The sequence below is a fragment of the Aptenodytes patagonicus genome, chromosome 23, assembly GCF_965638725.1.
Source record: "Aptenodytes patagonicus chromosome 23, bAptPat1.pri.cur, whole genome shotgun sequence".
NCBI lineage: Eukaryota > Metazoa > Chordata > Aves > Sphenisciformes > Spheniscidae > Aptenodytes > Aptenodytes patagonicus.
Genome location: NC_134971.1, coordinates 1,117,410 through 1,138,542, shown reverse-complemented (window position 1 = coordinate 1,138,542; position 21,133 = coordinate 1,117,410). Strand labels below are relative to the sequence as shown.

General features: G+C 49.5%; 1 protein-coding gene across 5 annotated transcripts in view; it reads left to right on the top strand.

The window, feature by feature from the left end:
• The window catches only part of SIK3 (SIK family kinase 3), a 91,140-nt gene that overhangs the window by 48,611 nt on the left and 21,396 nt on the right, over positions 1-21,133 (top strand). For 3 of the 5 annotated variants that reach the window (XM_076358716.1, XM_076358718.1, XM_076358717.1), the window contains exons 2-7: positions 1,341-1,457; positions 4,886-4,949; positions 11,648-11,809; positions 18,616-18,740; positions 19,650-19,773; positions 20,931-21,049. In XM_076358716.1, coding sequence (XP_076214831.1) covers positions 1,416-1,457; positions 4,886-4,949; positions 11,648-11,809; positions 18,616-18,740; positions 19,650-19,773; positions 20,931-21,049 — 636 coding nt within the window. In that variant the 5' untranslated portion in view covers positions 1,341-1,415. Of the gene's footprint in view, positions 1-1,340; positions 1,458-4,885; positions 4,950-11,110; positions 11,252-11,647; positions 11,810-18,615; positions 18,741-19,649; positions 19,774-20,930; positions 21,050-21,133 lie in introns of those variants that run through there. The other 2 variants (XM_076358715.1, XM_076358714.1) reach the window with 2 other exon arrangements.

Below are 21,133 nucleotides of genomic sequence, written 5' to 3'. Positions count from 1 at the left end.
AGCAAAGCAACCAGCGGAAGATTTGTAAAAGCGGTTCTTTTCCCAGGGAGAGTGCCATCTCTAAGCGAGAAAACTTGCCGGTGGATTGTTAATTCAGCCCACAAATCTGGAACTAGGCTGGCGTACTATAGCTGCTCGCTCGTGCTGCTGTTTCTTGGTGGGGAGGAGGGTACTTACTAACTCAAGGCTGAAATCTGATTTAGAAGAAGCAGTGCAAATGTTCCTCTGCCGGTAAGAGCAGCCTTTTCTCTCAGCTGTTTGCTCCAGCAACATGTCGCACTGGCTGAGAGAATTGCCTCTTCTCCCCTGCTAAATCAGGCCTTCCGGAAAAGATTCCTTTCCTTGTTATCTGTGTGTGTTGGATGAAAGAGATTACTTTCTTACGGTGGGCTTGAGGGGAGGTACTTTTTAGCACAGAAGCGTCTCCCTGTTTGGAGTCTGATGGCTTTACTGTCCGTGCCCAAAAGAGCTGGGAGCCGCCAGCGCCGGGGAAGGATGCTCGGGGAAGGTGGAGGGAAGAGAAGCAAGGAAGTCTTTGAGGCTGGCGAGCAGCTGACTGGAAGCACTTAGACTCGTTTCGGCTACGTTGGTGTAGCGTTATAGAGCACTTCTGGTTTAAAATAGATAAATAAATACCTCGATTGTTAGAAGCCTGACCCCCCACCCCCCCATTTCCAGCCCTGTTATGGTGAGGCGTTGTGTGGATAATGCGACAGAGTCCGCTCCGCTTGCGTCCGGATTTCAGTCCCTGAAAGCTGTTCCCCCTCTGTGTGGCTAGCTGGCAACTTCTCCACCTGTCTTGCTGCCCTTGTGCCGAAGCACTGCAGCTCTCAGGCTGCTGTTTGGGCACGTCCTCCAGCGGTAAGTTAACACGACAGCGGCGAGGCTGAAGAGCGAAGCTGGGTGGTGAGATCTAGGAAGCCGGTTCCTTTGAGCAAACAGAACAAATGTTTGGGCTCGCTTGAAATATGTCCAGGAGTTCAGAAATCACTTGCTTTTCAGCACAGTATTGGGCGCCTCTGTGAAGGTGCTGTGCGGCGGTAACGGGCGACAGCCTAAAAATCCCACTGCCTTCTGCAACACTGCTCTCTTGACGAGGTACCCTCTGTAGGGAAGATGTGCTGAGAGCGAGGAAACAAAGCTTCTTCCTGCCCAGCTTACGGCAAGCTGGCTGGCTTCTGGGAGGCTGCTCAGAGATCCCAGGCTCTCTGAGGCGGGGACGACGTATTCTGCTTTTGTACAGCCCAGCAGGGTCTTGTATGCAGTGTTTGTTTTTAAAAAATGCTTTTCCTAATATGCGATCGGGTCAATAACCTCTCTTTTGTTTCCCCTCCTGCTAGGTTGCCATAAAGATAATTGATAAGACACAGCTGGATGAAGAGAACCTGAAGAAGATATTTAGAGAAGTTCAGATCATGAAGATGCTTTGCCACCCACATATCATCAGGTTATACCAGGTAGGAGCACTCTGCAGCGGGTTTTCCATCCCCCTGCGCTATAGCTTTACGCTGTATAGTAGTGCTTTCTCTAGGGTTATCCCTCCGTTTCTCCTAGGTGAGATACTGGGAAAGTCCTTTATGTTTTCTAGGTCTCAGAGTACTTTGATTAGAGGGGCGGGGAAGTGTGGCTAATCCTTCTCTTCTCTGGGAGGTCACGCTTCCGCTGCGGGCTGGCCTCTTGCCATTTGTTTATGGCTATTGTGTGCTCTTCAGTTTCCTGGTTGAAACCGGATGCGGGCTCCCCTTCCCAATTTAAGGGAGAGGGTAGGTCTCACCCGCTGGCAGGACTGAAAGCATGCGGCTCCCCTGCTCTGCCCCCCCCCCCCCCCCCCCCCCCCCGCCCTGTGGCCCTGAGGACGTGCTGATCTGCTCTGTGCTTTCCTGGACAGCCATCAATGGCAGCGGCAGACCTGCTTTTGAACGTTGGTTGCAGACTTTTTCTCCAGCTTGTTTGGCATTTTTGGTCTGCAAACAAAACCACCAGAGACAGAAGCCACGTGTGTTGCCTGTTACGCGCGTATTTGGTGGTGCCCCTCCGACTGCACGATCAAATAGAACAGCAAGGAGGTTGCACAGGCCAGAGACGAGCAGGGAGCAAAGGAATAAAGGAAGCCATCACCTTGGTGAAATTTTAAATGCTGTTTCGGAAGCTGTTGGGCAGGTGAACGAGTCCCTCCCCGGGCCTTTCTGATACAAGGGCTCAAGCAGTGACTTACAACCGGAGAGCGCTAAAAAGCTCTGCACGAACTCTCCTTTGTTGCTTGCAGTCCCGGTTCTGGGAAGCTGTGGGACAGAGGCTCCTTCCCGGGATCCTGCCAGAGCTGACCGCTGACTGCCAGGTTCACGCGGAACTACCTGCCCCTTTGCTGCGGCAGTGCACATGCCAGAGGGCTCACAGTCGCAGGCTGCTTGGGGAATGGGGGGGGGGACTTCCATCCAAGCTGTGGATGGAAAGTTAGCTCTTCCTGGGGCCGGCGCGCGAAGCAGAGAAAGGGCTGTCCAGGGCCCTTCGTCTTGGGGAAGTATTCAGGTGCAAGAGGCTAGTGAAGGTGGTCGGTCTCCTGTTTGTGGCTGCCTGACTCGGATGGCAGGCACCAGAACGTTAAAAAGTTGAAATCCTGGGGGAAATATGCTGGGGTTATTTCCTTTTGTAACGTAACGTTTGTGTGTAGTTTTTAAGGGAGAAGTTGTGGTAACCCTCAATAGAAGTTGCCGTTCCCTAGAACTAACTCTTGTCTGGTCCAGCCCAGCCTGCTTCTTCTCTCTGCCTGATAGATATGAGTATTTACCTGGGCTCCGAAGAGTTAAAACTGAGTAGCAGTGACAGAGGTTAATGTTTGGCTAGTTTGGCCAAACCGCCAAGTGTGAGATGCTTATGGCAGACACTGCAGGACTGCAGCATTTTTAAGGTACTTAAGGAATGCTTCTTTGCACACTGACTCCTTGAAGCTTTTTTTTTTTGAGCCAAAAAAAACTTTTTCAACCTGTTTTGTTCCACCTAAAGTTTTTATATGATGCTGAACAGGTGACACTTGTGGCTCAGCTTCGCTAAGGTGAGAAAAGAGTACCTGCTGTGGAGCATGTTTCATCTGGCCGTTCTTTCTGGGTACTTTCAGTGGCATTTATTTTTAGATAAAAACACCTACTAAAACCTGGAGTTGGGAATTCAGAGCCTTCCACAGCTTTTCATCAGGAACCTGAGTTTAAAAATCACGTTTCCTTGAGCTTATAAAACTTAAAAGGTATAAGCGAAAGAGGAGAAAGTGTCTCTAACGATAGTAGTCTGTAATGTAAGAGATTCTGACTGGAAACGGAAATGCCCTTAAAAATATCTACCTAAGGGTTTTCTGGACAGGTGGTATCACCACGAAGCGGGAGCTGTATATCACGCCCCGTGGTGCTTGGGCAGAACTGAGGTTCCTCTTCGTTATACTCCTGTTTCAACGTTCAGAATAATAGCAGTCCAGCTGCTGGAGCAGCTGCCCGTTGTCTGGATCAGGCGGGTGTTCTTTAAAATACGAAGCTACATGTTCGAGTCCTAATTCTTAGTAAGAACAAGCAGCGCTGGGCTCCGAGTACCTAGCTTCTCCGCTGGGATATAATAGTCCGTTTCGTGTCAAAAGGTGAACTTTCACTTGTCGTTGAAACAGAAAAGCCAAAACAAAATCAAAACGTTTCCAGGCCTTTCGTAAGCACCCGGCAGTATCGAAATTGACCTGCCGTGCCTGGCACCGGAGGTTCAGCGCTGCCGCCCTCGAAGTGAAACGCACTGTGTTTTTTTTTCCATTGACAAAGCTGTGAAGCCTGTTAAATAAGTAGCATCGAGTTTTGGAAAATACCCCGAGTGTGCGCTTGCCTGAAGGCGGGTCGCAAAACATAATCTGGTCACAAAACAGCCCTCGGAGCCACCCTTACCAAATCTGCAGACAGGAAGGCGTTATCGGCTGCTTTTTCTGTGCCCAGTGTGGTTGCACATCGCCCGCTGTCTGTTAAGCATTAAAAATGTAGTTGGGGCCCGTCTTTAGCATATAGTGCCTTGCCCTATGCTTTTCTCCTCTTCTGCATCCTGCTAGGGACTTTCCTAGAAGTCGTTGAGGACTCCGAGGTAATTTTGGAGGGCCGGTTTCACTACGGGTGATGGGACTGTGGTCAGAAATCGGTTGTATGCTTCCGAGAGTCCTCTGGCCCCGCTGCTGTGCCGAGCGTGGCATCGGTCTCTGTCAGCCCCTCGCTGCCTTTGGCTGCACGGTGCCTGGTCCTTTAAAGAGATCTTATCTAATAAATTGCTGGCCTCGGCATGTTGGACTGCTACGGCCCCAAAATCCTAATACTCCCTTACAAATGTGTGTAAAAAACCTGTTAAAAACCGGGGTGTTACCTGGCTGAGACGTGCGGACTCCCTGAAGCAAAGCCTGAGCTCTGGTTTATTTCTAACAGGTCTTGAGTCGTTTGAAAGTCACTTACCGATTCAGCGAATATTCCCCCCTTCGGCAAAATTGTGCTGGTTATTTTAGTGCCTGCAGTGGACTGGTTAACGAGAAGGGCGAACTAGTTTGGTTGCAGCAGCCCTGCAAAGTCTCCCAGGCTGCTGGAACAAGACGGGACCGGGGAGCAAACACTCGAGGGAGGGGAAAGGGGAGAGGAGGAAGGTGCAGGTGAAGTGTTGTGTTTAGCTACAGATTTAGTGTTTAAAACTTGCTCTTTGATTCTTTCCCCGGTTCCTGTCCTTTCCTTTGCCTAGCTCTGTAAAGCATGGGGAAGTAATATTTGTCATTTGATGAAAGCAGTTACATGTGTTGTCGAAGGAATAAAACTTTTCAATTAGTTACATTTCTTTTTGCACACGGCAGTCTCCTTATCTGTCGCTTTTCTGTCCTTGCGTCCAGGTTATGGAGACGGAGAGGATGATTTATCTAGTGACAGAGTATGCTAGTGGAGGGGAAATATTTGGTAAGTACGTTTATTGCATTCTTTAATCAGCTAATGCACTTGGTCAACTACGGTAAACTGAAAATAGCTGCCGCGCTCTCTTGTTTCGGTTGAGAGACGCCCTTCAGCCCGAAAACTTTCCCTTGACAAGAGGGGTAAAGAAATAAATGATACCAACTCGATGGCAAAATAACTTCCCTAACCTCTGTTTCTTCTTTGGGTTTCGTGGACAGGTGGTTCTGCTCCTCTTTTATGCTGACTTTGGGATTAAAGGTGTTGGAAATAGTCATCCGGTTGGATTTTGAAGTGTTGCTGAATACTTTGCTTCCCAGCAAGTTACATGAAACCCGTTAACTAGAGCGGAAATGTTGGTGTTTGTTAGTAGCTTTCAAAGAAAGAGGCTGTCCTGCGGTTCTGTAGTATTTTGTTCCCAAAACCATGTATTTTCTTATCTCTTTGATATCTGATGTTATCTCAGCATGTATTAGTTGCTTCCATTTTAAACTCCATTGTCTGCTAACAATGTTTTGGCTGAGCTCTCTTGACCGCAGAAGCTATTCTTTAAAGGGGAAAAAAAAAAAAAGAAGTATCCGTGCCGCACAAATGCGAGAACTGTTGACTGATTTATTAATTTGTTTGTTTTACTGCCATGACCAATAAGAAACTCGTAGAAATAAAGATTTACTTACACACTGGAATTCCGTGCCAGGTGACAGAGTCAGAATTTTGCAAGGTTGGTCTTTACGAGCTCAGCCGACGTGAGCCTCGGGAAAGGGGGAAAATCCTTTGCGCTTGAAGTGAGCTGGCCTAAATCTGCTTCCAGGCAACGTCCTTGTGAGGACAGTCACATACGGCCTGTCAGCTAAATGGAAATACTCTCGTTTTCATCCTGTTAAGTCGTTGCAGTAGATGCACTTTTGATGTCAGAGCTTCCCGCTCTGCTGGAACTGAGGCTGAGTTGTAATAAAAGATGAAGCTCTTAGTGAAGCAAGAAAAGCCCTAAATTAAGGAAAATAAGACAACTTGAGCTGAAAAATGCTGGTTTCCGGTGAATATATTCTAATACCAGTTCCTCAGTACCTTTGTAGGTGGTTGTCACGCCGCCTTCTCAACATTGTCCACGTCCTTTGGATTTCTCCTCTGAGAAGGTGACGGCTGAAGGAAGAAGCGAGCGGTAGCTGCTGTTTGGAAAGTGCGGATCGCCTGGTGAAAAACCTGACTTCCTCCAGCTGAGTCTTCCGTTGTTTCCTCAAACGTGAATCACGGCGCTAGACACCCGGCAGTTCTGAAGGCTTGTGAAACTCTCCTCACCATGTGCAGCGAGCCGTAATTGCAGCCAAATCACTTGAGTGCGTGTTAGAGTTCGCTTGTGTGTGGATCACCGCAGAACAGTATAAATCACTTCTTACTTTTTCTCCCTCTTCTGTTGAATTTGGCAGAGATGGGCTCATCTTTTTTTAAATCCAGAACTATGTGCAAGCTCGTATACAAACTTGGAATGAATTCTTCTGGTTACAAAAATAGCCTTCTACATGAGTCAAAGTGAAAATCTCATTGCTCTCTGAAATATTTTATGCCGTAGCAAGTTCAGCTCATTAGCATGGCTAATTTCCATTACACTGCCCAGCATTTTGTCCTCGTCAATAGCTGGGAGCAGCCAGTTGTGTAATAGCCCTGACGTTTTTCCAGACTGAAGCCAGGAGGCTGTGCCCCCACTAGCCCCTTCTGAGCATTTTTCAGGCGCTGCCCGAGGCCCCGCGCGCCCTCGGCGCTAGAGCAGAGAGGGGGAAACTCGGGTCTCAGCTTTTTGTAATCGGAGTTTCCTGAGGAGCCATTAAGACTTTGTTCTAACAGCGGAAGCAATTTACGGGGAGGAAACAGCAACCCGTTTTGGAAAGGTTTCCTTGCAGTCGTTAGCATCTCCAGTACTGAAGAATCTCACGTCCTCATGCGGCTGAGAGAAAGTATCTCGGCGCGGGCTGGCTTCGCGCCCGCTCCGGCTCTTCCGTAGTGTCGTGCAGCGGATGGAAGCCTGGGCTTACCTGCTGCTAAGGGTAAAACTTTGTCCGCGTCTTGCTTCAAGGCAATGTCCGTTCCTCCTACGGCAGGCTTGTTAGGAGCCGCTGGACTTGCTGCAGGGACAGCCGCTAGGTGCGTGTGGACAGTGCAGTCACTCTGGGCACTGGGGAATCCTCCGTATTAAACGTGCCTGTGCTGAGTCTTTTATCTCTTTTTCTTGATTGTCTAGACGTCTGCGTGACGTAGGTTTTGATGCGAAAGTGTAGCGCCGAGCTGCAGAAGGGGGAGGGGAGCTGACAACCGTGGTTTTCTGGATGCTAAACGCTCAGTGTAAGGCTGAGTGCCTCGTATAATCTGAAATACAGCGTCACGCTTCCGTGAACTGCAAGGGTTTGTTAGAAGTAAGTCTGAGTTGTTTCCCTGGGTGCTTTACAAAGACCTTCAAAGGCTTAAACTGTACCATACAACTGTAAATATTACATAGGCAGTAATATAGGATGGAATTTTTAGCTGAAAGAATGGTAGTTTCTCTAAACGGCCACAGTTTCAGTCAGTCAGTGTTGGGTGCTTGCCTTTCTTGTCCCTTGTTGGCCCGAGCTCTGCAGGCTTTCCTGGGTTAGCACCCGGGAGAGCCTCACAACCTGTTTATCTGAATTTCCAGTAAAAGGGCTGATAGCTCCTTCAGCAGCCAAGCTGTGCCGTAAGTGTCTTTGATTCATCTGTTACTGGAAACGTCTCGATAATTCACTTTGCTTGCATAGCGGTGCGCGGGGATCAGGGGGAAGACTTGCTTTTGCTGTGGGCTTAAGCAGCAAAACGTAAATTGTTACTTTTGTCCCTCTGCATGTTTTGCGTGTTTTTGGGTTGCTGGTTTGACATCATGAACAAATGAATGTCTCCTTTTAAACGTCGGGTGCTCTTTTTTCCAGGTCCCTCGAGTGTCCTTTTTTTGAGGTCAAAGAGAATATAGTCTAAAAGTCTGCTTTGATTTCAGCGGTTTACTGTGAATACTGTAAACAATCTGCAGTCCTCCCTGACAAGAATACGGGTGCTTGGTCGATTAACGAAAATTCTCAGAAAACTTGGCAAAACGATCGTCTGGTTAATGCGGTTAGCACGTCTGCTGCCTCTGCCCCTTCTCTCCGACTCCTGCTGCTTGTCCTAAGCTTTCTGAGCGTGAGCTGGACAGACGCGTTAAACAATGCGGTACCGGTCTCCAGAAGGTAGAGAGAGATCCACCGCTGCTTCTGAGATCACAAGGTCGCCAAATACGCTGGAAATTTAACTTAATCCACCACACGGAGGAGATGTGAAGCTTAAGCAGCGTTTGCCTTCCAGACAGAAAGCAACTTAAAAGCGCGAGGAGCCTGTCTAGAGGCGAAAAGTGGAAACTTGTGTACCAGTCCTGTCTCTTAACCAGAAGATGATTTTCCTTCAGTGTAGGATTTTACTGTGTTTTTTAATGCAGAGAGCAGCATCAGGTGCTTCATGCAAGTACAGAGAACAGCAACAGATGTTTTTAAGGGTTGTGACGTGAAATCGTGCGTTCATGTCTCTCGGGAAAACGCTCGAAGGAGCAACGCCGTACGCCTCCTCTGCTCCCGGAGAGCGCGCTGACGTGCGTACGACCCAGCGGCGAGCCTGTGCTTCTGGACTTGGTGCACTCGAGATCAGCGTGCTGGCTCCCAGCTGAACGGTCAGGTCATCTCTGTAACCTCCGTTGCATGAGTGGTTTATGCAGACTAAGCTTGCAATGGTTAATTTTGGCATACAGTTGCCCTTGGTGGTATGTGAAGTATTCTGTAGCTTCATTGTTTCTGTCCTTCCTCTGGAGCTTGTGCAGAAATGTCAGCGGTCTCCAAGTGCTGTGCCTACGTGCAGAGCTTGGGGACCGGCCTCCACGCGCATTTCTTCATGAACAGTGAAATTTCACGCCTAACCTAAAAGGATATTTTTTCACAGCCTAAGCAGGACTGACTAATGACAGGGGCAGCGGAGTTTTCTGGGCGAGCGGACGTCTGGCAGGGCAGCCCCTGAGAGCAAGACTCTGCGAAGTGCATGGGACCGAACAGCATGTGTCGCTGTCTGTGCGGGGGGGGGACAGGTGAACTTGGTTTGGGCAAAAATACACTTAGGAGCGCCTTGTAGAAATACGCCTGCAGCAGTGGCGGGATTGGATTTCTGGCCTGCGGGAGAATCTCTCGGGTATTTTCAAAAACGTTGAGTGGTTGGAGCCTTGCACTTTGTTTTAAGAGGGCTTGCGCTATCGGCAGGCTGCGCTCCCAAATTCAAGCGGAGTAAACGATGTGAATGGCCTTGATGTGTTTAGGAGCTGAGCTGCTATCTGTTGATCGGTGGTAATGCTTAAACCGGAGCAGGCCCTTGCTTAACTCTGCTTGTCAGTGTCCCAACTCTTTGGAGTAAAACATTTACGGCCGTGCAAATGACCTAATGAAATATGATGGGGCTGTTTGAGATAGTAAATTTTGCTTTTCCTAGCAAGTGACTTGAGGGTCATATTGGAATCGGTGATGGATTTCCTTCCCCAGCCCTGGTTCAGATTTGCTCACGGAATAAGTTTATCCGATGACTAAAACTTAATTGACGAGTTCTCTGAAAAACAACTCCGCTCTGTTGCACAACATGAGTAGTCAAATGTAGAGAAGTAGGTTGCTGTGCAGTCAGAAGCCAGCAGAACTGCTTTGATGGATCTTGGTAATTAGTATTTACTGCAAGTCAATTATGTCGCAGGTATTTTAATTAATGGGTGACTGGGAAAAATACAACCACCTGACGAGAAACCTTCAGAAGTGATTTATTTTTGTTATTTTCAAGAACAGATATCTCTGTCGAGCCCTCCAGTTATGGAGTGAAATGAACCACTTCGGCCTATTTTTGGCCAGAAGCCTTTCGAGGTCGACTCGATGGCCCAGCTGAGAAGTCGTAGCCTCTGGAAACGGGCAAGGAGATAAGCAGCCCCCGGGGTTTGGCTTGCTGGTGCCTCTGCTAACCCGCTCTCCGGCCCGCGCCGGAGGGGAGGGGGCTTGTGCAAACCTCTCCGAAGCCTTTCCCGCGAGCTGGGGAAACTCAGGAACCCTCCTGGTCCCGCGTCTGGTTACTGGGGGCTCTCCAGGACGCTTCTCAGGTTTCTCCTGGGTGGGTTTTTCTTTTTGTAGCACTGTCCTCAGCTCCATAATCTTGCATACTGCTACTCCTACCCGTATTTCTTACCGTGCTACATCAGCTGTAGCTGGATTTGCTCATAGGGTGGAGAGATATTAGGAAAGGGTAATAATTGCATTTCATAATTGAGCTGCCACTTACTTTGCCTTCTACATTTTTCCTGGCAGAGCTTTGTTGCCTGTTCTGCCGGTGCTTCAGGGGAGGGGCATGCTTCTCCTCTTCCTTTCTCTGCCATTCCTACTGCCTGTCTCCTGCCTGTCCGTCCCCGCTTGCAGGACGAGTGGCTTCCCGAAGTCTGGCGCTTGCAGGTTTTAAGTGGCTCGACGTAAGTTGGGTTGCTGCTGTATGCCTGCCTTTGTGGTCTCTTAGAGAGACTTTTCCCATCCGTGTGTGCAATGCTAGCTTCCAAGGAGAGCCTCGCTGGCAACAAATACTACCTTTGAGGGAGAGTATAGATTTTCAACAAAGTATTTTAGAGTACTCAGATTTCCGTAGTAGAGGCAAGCTCCATTTTTATAATGAAATGCGTGGTTGAATATCGCAAGCCTGTTTTTGCACCAAAACAGCAGCAAGTACCCAGAGACTGGTTACGAGCGGCAGGAACCCCTGCACGTGTTTTGAAGCGCGTGCAATGACTTTCTTTTGTCGCACCGCAGAAGCAAAACGGTTCCTCAAGCTGTACTTTTGTACTGAGTTGCAGCGTTTGTAACGGGAGCTTGTGTGCTTTAGGAGTGTTTAGGCTGGCTCTCGGCCACGGTGTACCTTGTGGAGTGCCCTGTGACCACCAGAAGCGAGGAGAGCGTGGGTCAGAGGCAGGTGTACAGACTGCTGGAGCGGAGCTGGCGTAAACTGCGGGGCGTTAGCGGGGTTTCCCTCCGATCTGGTCATGAGTGGCTTTCCCTCTGAAGAGGGATGCTGTTAAACGCTTTCCGCAGCTGGCAGGTTCTTAGCTAGAAAGCTGAAGTTGAGGAGCTGTCTCTGTAACTAGCCGGGACTTCACTGGTTGCGGCAAGAGTTACCTTTGGTGAGGCTCGTTAGACCGAAGACACGTTTCCTGTGAAAAAAAACAGAGGGAAGGAGGGATGGCACATGGCCATGAACCTGCACCTCTCACTGTCGAGGTAATATGGTATGAGGCTTGGTATTGGACTGAAGGAAAAGGTTGAAAAAGTTTTATTTTGATGTAGAAAAAGATGTAAAAACTTTTACGCTTTTCACAAAACGGTTCTGATTTTCCAGCCAGCCCCGTCAGCTGTCCTCTAAATAGAGGAAAGTTTGTAAGTTTAAAGCCTTTCACTTGGAGGCGGCGCTGGCGTGGCAGCGGTGTGCCAGAGTCCCTTTCCCCGTAGCTTCAGCGGTGACCCCGTCTGGTGTTGGAACCTGGAAAACACGCTGGTGCCCGCATCGTTCCCCATCGCCATCCTCTGCACCGCTCGCTGCAAGCGTGCGAGAAGCCCCTGTCTGGGTTGCGTTCCCTGTGTCAATAACCACTTTCTTCTTCGCTTCGTCCCCCACAGATCACTTGGTGGCCCACGGACGTATGGCCGAGAAGGAAGCCCGGAGAAAGTTCAAGCAAATAGTGGCTGCTGTCAACTTTTGTCACTGTCGTAATATAGTCCACAGAGATCTGAAGGCAGAAAACCTACTTCTGGATGCTAACCTTAACATCAAAATAGCAGGTGAGCTAAGACTAGCAGTGTGGGAGGAAGGCAGCTGCGTTCAGAAGTTAATAAATGTAGGCATTGGCTGCTTCCAGGTATTCAGAAAGAAGGAAGCACAGTGCGGCTAAAGGAAGCTTTGGATTTCTGTGTGGCCTGCTGCCCAGAGCTGAAACTGCCAGGTTGTAGCCAGGAGATTTATATCTCCCTTCAAGTAGTGCAAAATAAAAGGGGGGGGGGGGGGGGGGGAAGAAAAAAAAAAAGCTGGTTTGGCTTCGTAGGCAGGTATGCGGCTATGGATACTGCAGTGTCCCAATACACTGGATAATGGGCGAGACTGATATCAAAAAACTGACCTTGTTTTGAGTCCTGCTGCCAGTTTAGGACCTCTTTGAAGCAGGTCAGACTAGGTGAGAGAGAACGAATGGAAAGTGAGGATGACAACGCTTATGGTAGAGCAGTGAAGGGGAAACAGCACCCCTGGAATTGCTTCACTATGCTGTCTGACCGGGCAAGAGAATTAGCCCCGGTGCTTTGGGTATTTTATTCGTTGCAGGGAGAGAAGCTGAAGTTACTAAATAAACAGACCCTTACAGTCTGCTCCCAGTGTTTTGCTGGGCAGTGGGGTTTTTTTTTTTTTTTTGCTAATAACTGCCCTTCCAGAGAGCTTGCACCTTGGGCAGTTTCTGGACTGACCTAACGCAGGCCTGCACGTCTGATCCTCTTGTACGTGAGACTGAGCCTTGGCTGCTGAGCTCTGTGATGCACTGACTAGACTTGGCTTTATTTAGCTTTGTGGGATTATGCAGCAACTGATTGAAACAAGAGGATTTAATACCGCCCCGGTCATCTCGTTTCACGGGCTTTTGAATTGGAGGAGCTCATGCTTACCATTTAATTCTGCTAGAGCCTAATGCATAGCAGAGCATTTTTGGACAGCACTTTGTTGCCCCCTCTCTTAATAGACTTCCTTGGAGAGCTTGTCGGCTTTTACAAGTGTTTGTAACTTGATTTTTTTTTTTTTTTTTTTTTTAAATGCTTAGGGCTACAAAACGTTTCAGTCTGTGAGCAATTTTAATACTGGGAGTTGGGGAATACTCTTCTAGCTTGATGCCATCTTGGAGAGAGGAAGCAGTCTTGTTTGTCGTGTTGCCGTTCTCTTACGTACCATCCGTAGGTGTTAGAGTTTAACATTTGATTTGTAGTAAAATGATTAGTAACTTCTTAGCTTTCTCTCATCCTCGCTTTGTGAGGAGGGAATGGGGAAGGAATAGAAAGCAGCGAAGGACTTTATGAAACTTCCTCTAGACGCTTAATAGCATGAACCATGTCCTCCTTGGCACGAGGACGATAACCTGCTCTTCGCTGTTCTGGGGGCAGAAGATGAGTAAGAGACGCGGCGCTGACGAAGTTTGAGTGGTTCGTAGTGTTTTCTATGCGTTAAGTGAACCTGTGCTGCCTCGCGCTGTACAGCATTTCACGGCCAACGGGAAGCCTGATAGCTCACGCTCCCCGGGACTGCGCTGTGTGCGGTCACCGAGAGAAACGTGCTGACAAGACGGGGCAAACGGCTTGGGTTTGCCGGTCAGACTCATTTCCCGAGCCTCCGTACCGAAGGAGGGCAGCAGCAAGCGCCCGTTGGTAACTGCTGCACTGGGCAGTGGAGGGAGTTGGTGGCAGGTAATGGAGCTCCTATGAGAGAGGCTCTTCAGGAGAGGTCTTCATAAGCAGCGCTTTCTGGTATCTGTTTTGTGCAAACAGATGCACTAATGATTTGAGGCCATCTTGTGTTCACAGGGTAAAATCTAATCTGTGTTGGGGGGAGGGTGCCCAGCAAATGAAAAGAAAGAAGTAAGTTAAAAACTAACCCAGGTAGAAACGGGATACGGCTGGATTTCCTAAAGGAATGTCCACATGAGCATGCTGACAAGCTGTGTGAATGTCTGAAAATCGTGGAAACTTTTTTTTTTAATCTGAGGGAGTTGGAAACTATTTTCCTTCCAAATCTCTGCTCCCAGAATGGACTCTAGAAGATAGTTCCCACCCCGGTGGTGGTAGTGTTTTACTTGGCAGGAAGATGTAGTAGTGATTTGAAAAGTAGCCTGGAAAAGCTGATTTACGGTATAGGGTTTTCCAAGTATTAAGTTTTGTCCCTATAACTCATTAATTACAACTTGACAGCAGTTCTTCCATTGTTTCGAGAGCAAAAAAAAGAAGCGATAGCAATGGATCTCTTTCACACCAGACCTCCCAGAATAAATACTACAGAAATGCACAAAGCCCTGTTACACAGGGTGGAGGATCAGCTAAACCTTCACTGCCAAACCCGTAAACCGTGTCTAACTCAAACCTCTTCAGTAACGCATTTAACGTTCAGCTGATGGAAGCTATAGATATATCTCCGGTGTCTTCTGAAGGCTCCGCTTGGTAGGTCTGGGCAATTTTGATCTGCCAAGTAGCAGCGACGCAGATAGCCCGAAGGACGCGGTGAGCCAGCGTGTCATCTCAAACACCCAGAGCTGAGACCAGGACTACAGCTTTGTGGTTCTTCTGATACCCATATGCGCAGCCTTCGGTAACGTGCATAATTCCATCAGCTTTTGGAGTTTTTCAGGCTCTCACCAGTGCAGATTTTCTAGCACGTTACTACTGGCCTCCATTTGCAGCTCTGCGTCCCTTACTCGGCGGCAGTTGAGTAATTGACCCTTAGCAAGATAGCATAGCAGCCTTGGAGCGGGTTAATGCTGCTCTTCTCACTCGATGGTGGCTACGAGAGTGCTTTTTGGGTTTGGGGGGGGGTTTGGATTGATTGCAGCTATACTATTTTTCTGTAAACAGCAAGGTAGAAACGCTGTTACCCTCGCTCTCGTTTTTTCCCGTGGACGCTTTTTCTCCAGCGTACCTTCTCAAAGTCTGAGTCGGTAGCTTCTGGCACTATGTTCACTTGTGCTCCCAGTCAGAGAGTTCAGCCAGGAGTTGAGATTATTGCTAAATACCCAGGCCTTCCCGGGGTATGGTTTCAGAGAGGAATCTGATCTATGCATCGCTTTGCATTCGTTTGCAAGAGCCTGCTCGCTCTTTCACCTTCCTGAGGATAAAAGTCCCTGTTGTGCAGGTACTAAAGCCGGCTCCCTGAAGCTCTGCTCTGAGGAAACGTGAGGGACTGGGCCCGCTTTCTTGTAGCACAGAGATGTGTCTTTTAAATATTTTCCCTGTATCACGTCATTGTGACTTTTACCTTGCTCTTTAAAAATGCCCTTTTCCCTCTGCATCTGTTTGTGGAATGAGACCTGGCTGCTCCCTGGGGATTTGGATTTATACGTCTCCTTGGACTGGGGTGACTTGTCATAGTTTTTAAGAAAGTTCGTGGAAGTTGTAGTTTGGTTTTTTGTTTGCTTGAGATTTTTGTTTTGTTGTTTGTTGCTTTGAGGGTTTTCAAATCCCCCCCCCCCCCCCCCCCCCTTAACTTTTGGGGAGGGCTTTTAAAAAGCCTGCTGTTCTCACTAGCCTTGACCTCAGTTCCTGCAGCACGGGTGGGTTCTGGAAGCTGTGCTGCGTGAAGCCTTTGAGCAGTGCTTCGTGTAAGATGGAGCCGTCTGGCTCCAGGTCCCCGCAGAGGCGAGCAGTGTGACTCCCCTGGAGCCCGGAAGGTGCTGGGTAGAGCGGCAGCTCTCCACCGGGAGAGGTTTTTCATCCTGAAATCCGGGGCGGCCCTGGGGTGACGGCAGGAGCTCCAGGACCTGCTGGTTGAACACCGACACGCTTGCGGCGTCTCTGCCCTCCTGGCCCGGTCCTCTAAGGAGAGATTCTGCGGGGTTGCTCTCTCTGCCCACCTCCTCTCCACTGTCAAAAAGAGCTGTGAACCCGTGGGCTACTTTCAAGCCCATGCGAAAGAGGGGTAAGATTTCAAAGACAGCCTATCTCCCGCAGCTCTTACGACGCAGAGAAGGTTGCAGGAGGCAGCTGTTGCATGTCTGTTCAGAGGCAGCGGCGGCTGCCAGCTGGCATGGCACAGCTCTGCCCTCGCTGCAGAATGTGCTTGCTGCTTGCTTGCCGTGCCGCTGTCGAACGGCACGACCGGTTAGCGGGCCGGTGCAGCAGCGCAGGGAACACCGCGTTCCCCTGTCCTGTGCGGAGCTGGAGCTGGTGCTGGGCTGCGTGGGGTGATACTCGCTGCTTTGAAAATACGGTTGGTTCCTGACGTGCCGCAAAGCCCAGTCGAGTACATGCAAGGATAAATAAAAGCAACCAAACCAGAGTAATTTGCTCAAAAATATGTGAAGTACTAAAATTCCAGCAAGTGTTCTTGCATTGACTACAGATGCGTTGTTGTTAGGAGGCGGAAATACGTTTAGTGCTGTAGTTTTTATTGCTTGCTCTGGTAGCCGTAATGCAGGCACTCGTTACGCATCCTACTGTAAACGTGAGGCAGGACAGCTCAAAAGCTTGCAGAGGTGGAAAAGACAATTGGGCGGCTGTGTACTGTTTCCCTGAAACAGTCTTCCAAAGGCCGACCACTCTTGTGTTTTGGAAGTTTAGAGGACTTCGTTTCCAACAGTAAAAACCCAAAGGGTGTGTAACTGCCTCGTTTTGATACTGTGATGCTTTTAAAGGACGCTTACCACCTCTGCGCTCTGTTTCCAGGTGGGGTTTGAGCAGCGTTGTCTGCACTCCAGGTGTTTCCACAGGAACACGCCACGCTAGGTATTCCTCACAAGCGTAAACCATCTCCGCATTGAGAACCTTGCCCCTGCGAAGGGGTGGGAAGGAGGACAGTTGGCTGTACCCTCCTGGAGCTGAGCTAGCAGGAGCTGTGCCGACTGCTGCGCTAGCTGGTCCGGGGAGGTCTGCAGAAGCTGTTTGAAGGAGGAGAGGAGGGTCGCCTGAAATTAGGTCATGGAAAATCCTGCGAGGAAAGCGGCGGTCGCGAGCGGGAGCACGGGCTCACCGGTTAGCGCGTTGCCTGTGGAGTGCCGGCGGGGTCTTCTGTGCCTCCTGCGCAGAGGTGTTGGCCGTCACCGGCCTCGCTGGTGGCTCGCTCTCTTGCAAGTTGGTGTGAAACTCCGGGCGTTTTTGTCTAAAAGACGACAACCGTTTTCATTTCGGCAGGGTAGTATTGAATGTGTTAGGGCAAGCCTGTAGTTTGGTATGATTTAGGAAAACAGACCTTTCTCGATGGCTAAAGAATGCGTGCCAAAGTCCTTCCCTTTTAAAGCACGGATAACAGACTGTAAGGAGAAATAAGCAGGTAAAAACGAAGATGAGTTTTCAAGACGAATGTGTATTTATTTCAAGCAAGGGGAAAAAACCTGCTGTGCTTTTGCACCTCCAGTATTCTTTACCATTTGTGTACTTGTATTCAAATACGCATTTTCAGTCCAGTTCTCCTGGCACAGCATCGGGATCTTGTGTTTCACTGACAGGTAGGCAGTCAGCTGTGCGTTATCCCAGATATGCTGCGGTTCTGACCAGTGACGGAGTCAAAATTAGTCTTAAGCTCTTTATAAGAGATTTTTACTTTCCGCAGCTGCGCTGTATATTTTTGCCACGATGCTTTTTGGTTTAATCAGGTAGAATTTGCAAACTGAGTATTTCTGGCCCTCCTTGTTTTTTCTCACGCAAGCCTGCCGTGAGGATTTGCTGCCGGTGCAAATGCCATGAAAAATGTCCTTGTTGCCGTGGGTCCCCGTCCGCATGCGTTAATGTCACTCGCCCTCCTGCTGGCACACTTCTAGCAGAAACACAGGCACGGCAGTTCGCAGATAACCTTCGTGGCACCGCTCCTTCCGACAGAGCTTGCTCCTAAGGACACCTCATTCGCGGGACCTGGAGACGCCTCTCTGTGACTGTATTTGCTTTTATTCAATTGAGGTGAAAAAGAAGGAAATTTGTTAGTGGAGATTCTTTCTTTTTATACGAAAAAGCTTGCTTCTCTTGAATCCACACCTCGGTTTCTTTAGTCTTCCCGGTGCAAGTCCCAGCCGTGTGCCGGGGGGGGTGGCAGGTTAATTAGCAGAGAATGCCGTTAGCGCCCACGTAAGCTGACGGTTGACTGCCTGTAAGGTTAAGACCTTTCTTTTAATTTCTCTTTCAGGATTTATTATTTGCTGTTGGTGGATGATTTGACTTGGTTTGTAGAGCTGCCCACCATAACCAAAGTTTCCAGCTCATGTAGTGCTTTCTGGAAAATCAAAATTTCCCGTTATTTTTCCCTTTGTTCGCATTCTGTCCTTGCTGGCGGCTGTCCTGGCCCTAATGAGGTTGTGAAACTTGACGTCGGAGAAGCTGAAGGTTGGAAATTAACACGTGAGATTTACGTAGGATTTCCTGAACGTAAGGTGGAAGCCTCATTCCAAACCATCCACCTGACTTGCAGCAACCCTCGTTGATCTGATTGCTGGTGTATTGACTCCAGCATGGAAATCACGCGGGTGAAAAGTGAGGAGCAAACTTTTGGAAGGATCTTTGTGTTCTGCTGAGCAAAAGCAGTACAGTTGTAGTACGTGAAGCAGGCCGAAGTCGTGGGTATTTTGCAGCAGGTTGTTTAAATGGCGTGTGTTTTACACTGTGCGAAGCGGAGGTGCCGCCGTTAATGCTTGGTCTTCTCGGTACGGACAGAAGACGTTGCACGCTGCCCAGGTGATTTCAGCGTTGCTCTTACTCTTCTTGCCTCTTTTGCGCTCTCGTTTCTCTGATGTCTGCGTATCGGTTAGCCATTATGGGATTGCACATGACTTTACTAGACTCAGCAAATTACATAAATACCGTTTGTTTAGGACGGTTGGAGCGGATCGTATTCCTCTAATCAGTTCTCTTTGGTCTTTCAGATTTTGGGTTCAGTAACATCTTCACACCTGGTCAGCTGCTTAAAACCTGGTGTGGGAGTCCTCCCTATGCTGCTCCAGAGCTCTTTGAAGGAAAGGAGTACGATGGGCCAAAGGTTGACATTTGGGTATGCGATGAACCTCTCCCTCTCTTACTTCGATCTCATTTTTGCTCTGTTTGTTTGGCTTTGCTTCCTGAACACTTAGTACATGTCTCGGAGAAAAGCCCGTGATACGGCAAAAAACGTTTTTCGAAGAAATGCTTACGAAATGTTATTCTGGCTACTACGTCACATGTTTTCTTTATTGGGAGGCATGACGCCAAAAATCTTAGTTGCCCAGAAATGCATTTTATTTTCGTTTCCCAAAAATACGGTTCACTTCATTGCTGTTGAATGGCAGAGTACTGACTGCGGTAGGGCTTGATCTGGCAGAGCTGAGAGAGGAAACTTCAGGTTTTGCTCCACGAGGTTTTTGCAGAGAGCGCATTAGCGCAGAGACTTGGGACGCTCTCCTCCGTGGCACTGGTTGTGCAACGCAGAGCCTGCTTTGCCCTGCAGCCCTGCCTTTCCACACTGGCTCGGTTGCCTGCTGTCCTGGCGCTTCTCCTCGCGGGGCTCCCCGAGCTCTGCCAGCCGAGCCAGATGAGTGGGAGGGAAGGGTGGCACAGCTGGGCTTGAAACGGCCGCGCCGTCACAGCGGCGTTCGGTCGGCTGAAGCTGTGTTTGGTCTGGGCGTGCGGGTTGGCCAGAGCCTCCCGCCGCGGTGCTGCGGGGCTGCCTCGGGCAGGCTGGGGCGGTAGGCTTCGTTAACCGTTGGCTTCCGAGGCTCCAAAGAAAGTCTAAATTAGGCTTGAAGTTTGAAGGAGGAATTAAGCTGGCCTGGGACTGAGATGTCAGCAAGGTCCGTTCCAGTGGGATTTGCTTTTTCTTCTCCATTACGATTTTATTCTATTTAAACAACACTCACTGCAATTAACTGCCGTCTCCCGGCCTCTCCCTCTAACGTTGCTGACGCGACCTTTGTTTGGGACGCAGAGTCTCGGCGTGGTGCTGTACGTGCTGGTCTGCGGCGCTCTGCCCTTCGACGGGAGCACGCTGCAGAACCTGCGGGCGAGGGTGCTCAGTGGGAAATTTCGCATTCCATTTTTCATGTCCACAGGTAAGGGGTGCGCGCGGCGCGGCGCGCCTGCAGCGCTGAGCAGGCGCTGGTGGCGTCTCTGCTTACGGATTCTTTGGAGCACTGAAATTATAGTATACCAGTTGATTTATATGCCAGTGAGGTGGTATGCCAGGAAGCTTATCCGCTGGACGGTGGTTCATAACGCAGAGTTCTGAATCTAGAATTTAGAAACCGAAATACACGTATTTAAAATCCCAGCTTTCACGTATGTAACTCTGCAAACTATAGCAAAACGTTAGAGAAGATACGCTCTTTCTAAATTTTGGGAAACGCGAAAGCTAGAAATGGAATAGTGATTTAGGAATGTAGAGGCTTTCGCGACACCTGTTTCAGACAAGAAGCTTTTTACAGCATTATGGCACGTGAATTTTCAGCAGTAGCCCCATCAGAGATGAATGTCGATGTCCTGTTTCTGCAAAATGCTCCTGAATGCTTTAGTAATAAATCTTGTTTCTGAAAAGTGTGGTTAGTTCTCGGATCACTTAAGAGATCCGGTCACTTAATCCAGCTTCACTTAAGAACGAGTCATACGTAGGTTCTCGTTTGCCTGCTCTCAGCTTAGGGAATAATTTTGCATGGGCTGCGTGGAGTTTCCCAGCTGCAAGCTTCCTTGCCTGCCGCCTTACTTGGGGAGGGGGTTCTCTTCATGCAGAAAATGCTTGCTAAAACTTGCGGAGCTTTTAGAGCAAGCTTAGTTCCCGCCCCAAATGGGGGAGAGCCTCAGCAGTCCCCCACGCTGACAGCACAGACGTAATACGATGGAGAAATCATTCACAGTGAGCTGTTGCTGAGTGGGGGGATGTTCAGAGGATACTTTGCCTTTCACCCCCCCAAAAGCCAGCTGTGTCCCCTGGCCAGTGCCAGCAAGGCGGGGAGGGACAGGGTGACAGCGTGCCACCTAGGGGCTCCGGCAAACGGCACAGGGGCCCGGTGGCCTGGGTGGCTTCCCTTCCTAGCACGGGGAAATCAAATGTCTGCAGCAAAGTGGCACGTCGGGGACTGAACGGGTGCGAAGTGCAGAAGGAGAAGCAATATTTTTGCTGTGTATGACTTCCTAGTGCGGCGCGAGGCTGCCTCCTGCAGAAGTCATGTCTCTCCCTGCGGGTTACCCGGCCCCTCTCTCTCTTCCCTTGCAGAATGTGAACATCTGATCCGCCACATGCTGGTCTTGGACCCAAGCAAGCGGCTCTCCATGGAGCAGATCTGCAAACACAAGTGGATGAAGCTTGGGGAGGCCGATGCGGAGTTCGACAGGGTGAGAAGCAGGAGCGAGCTGGTGCGCGAGTGGGGTCTGCTCGGTGCCTGCCGGGCTGCAAACGGGCTCCGGGCACGTAGTGCC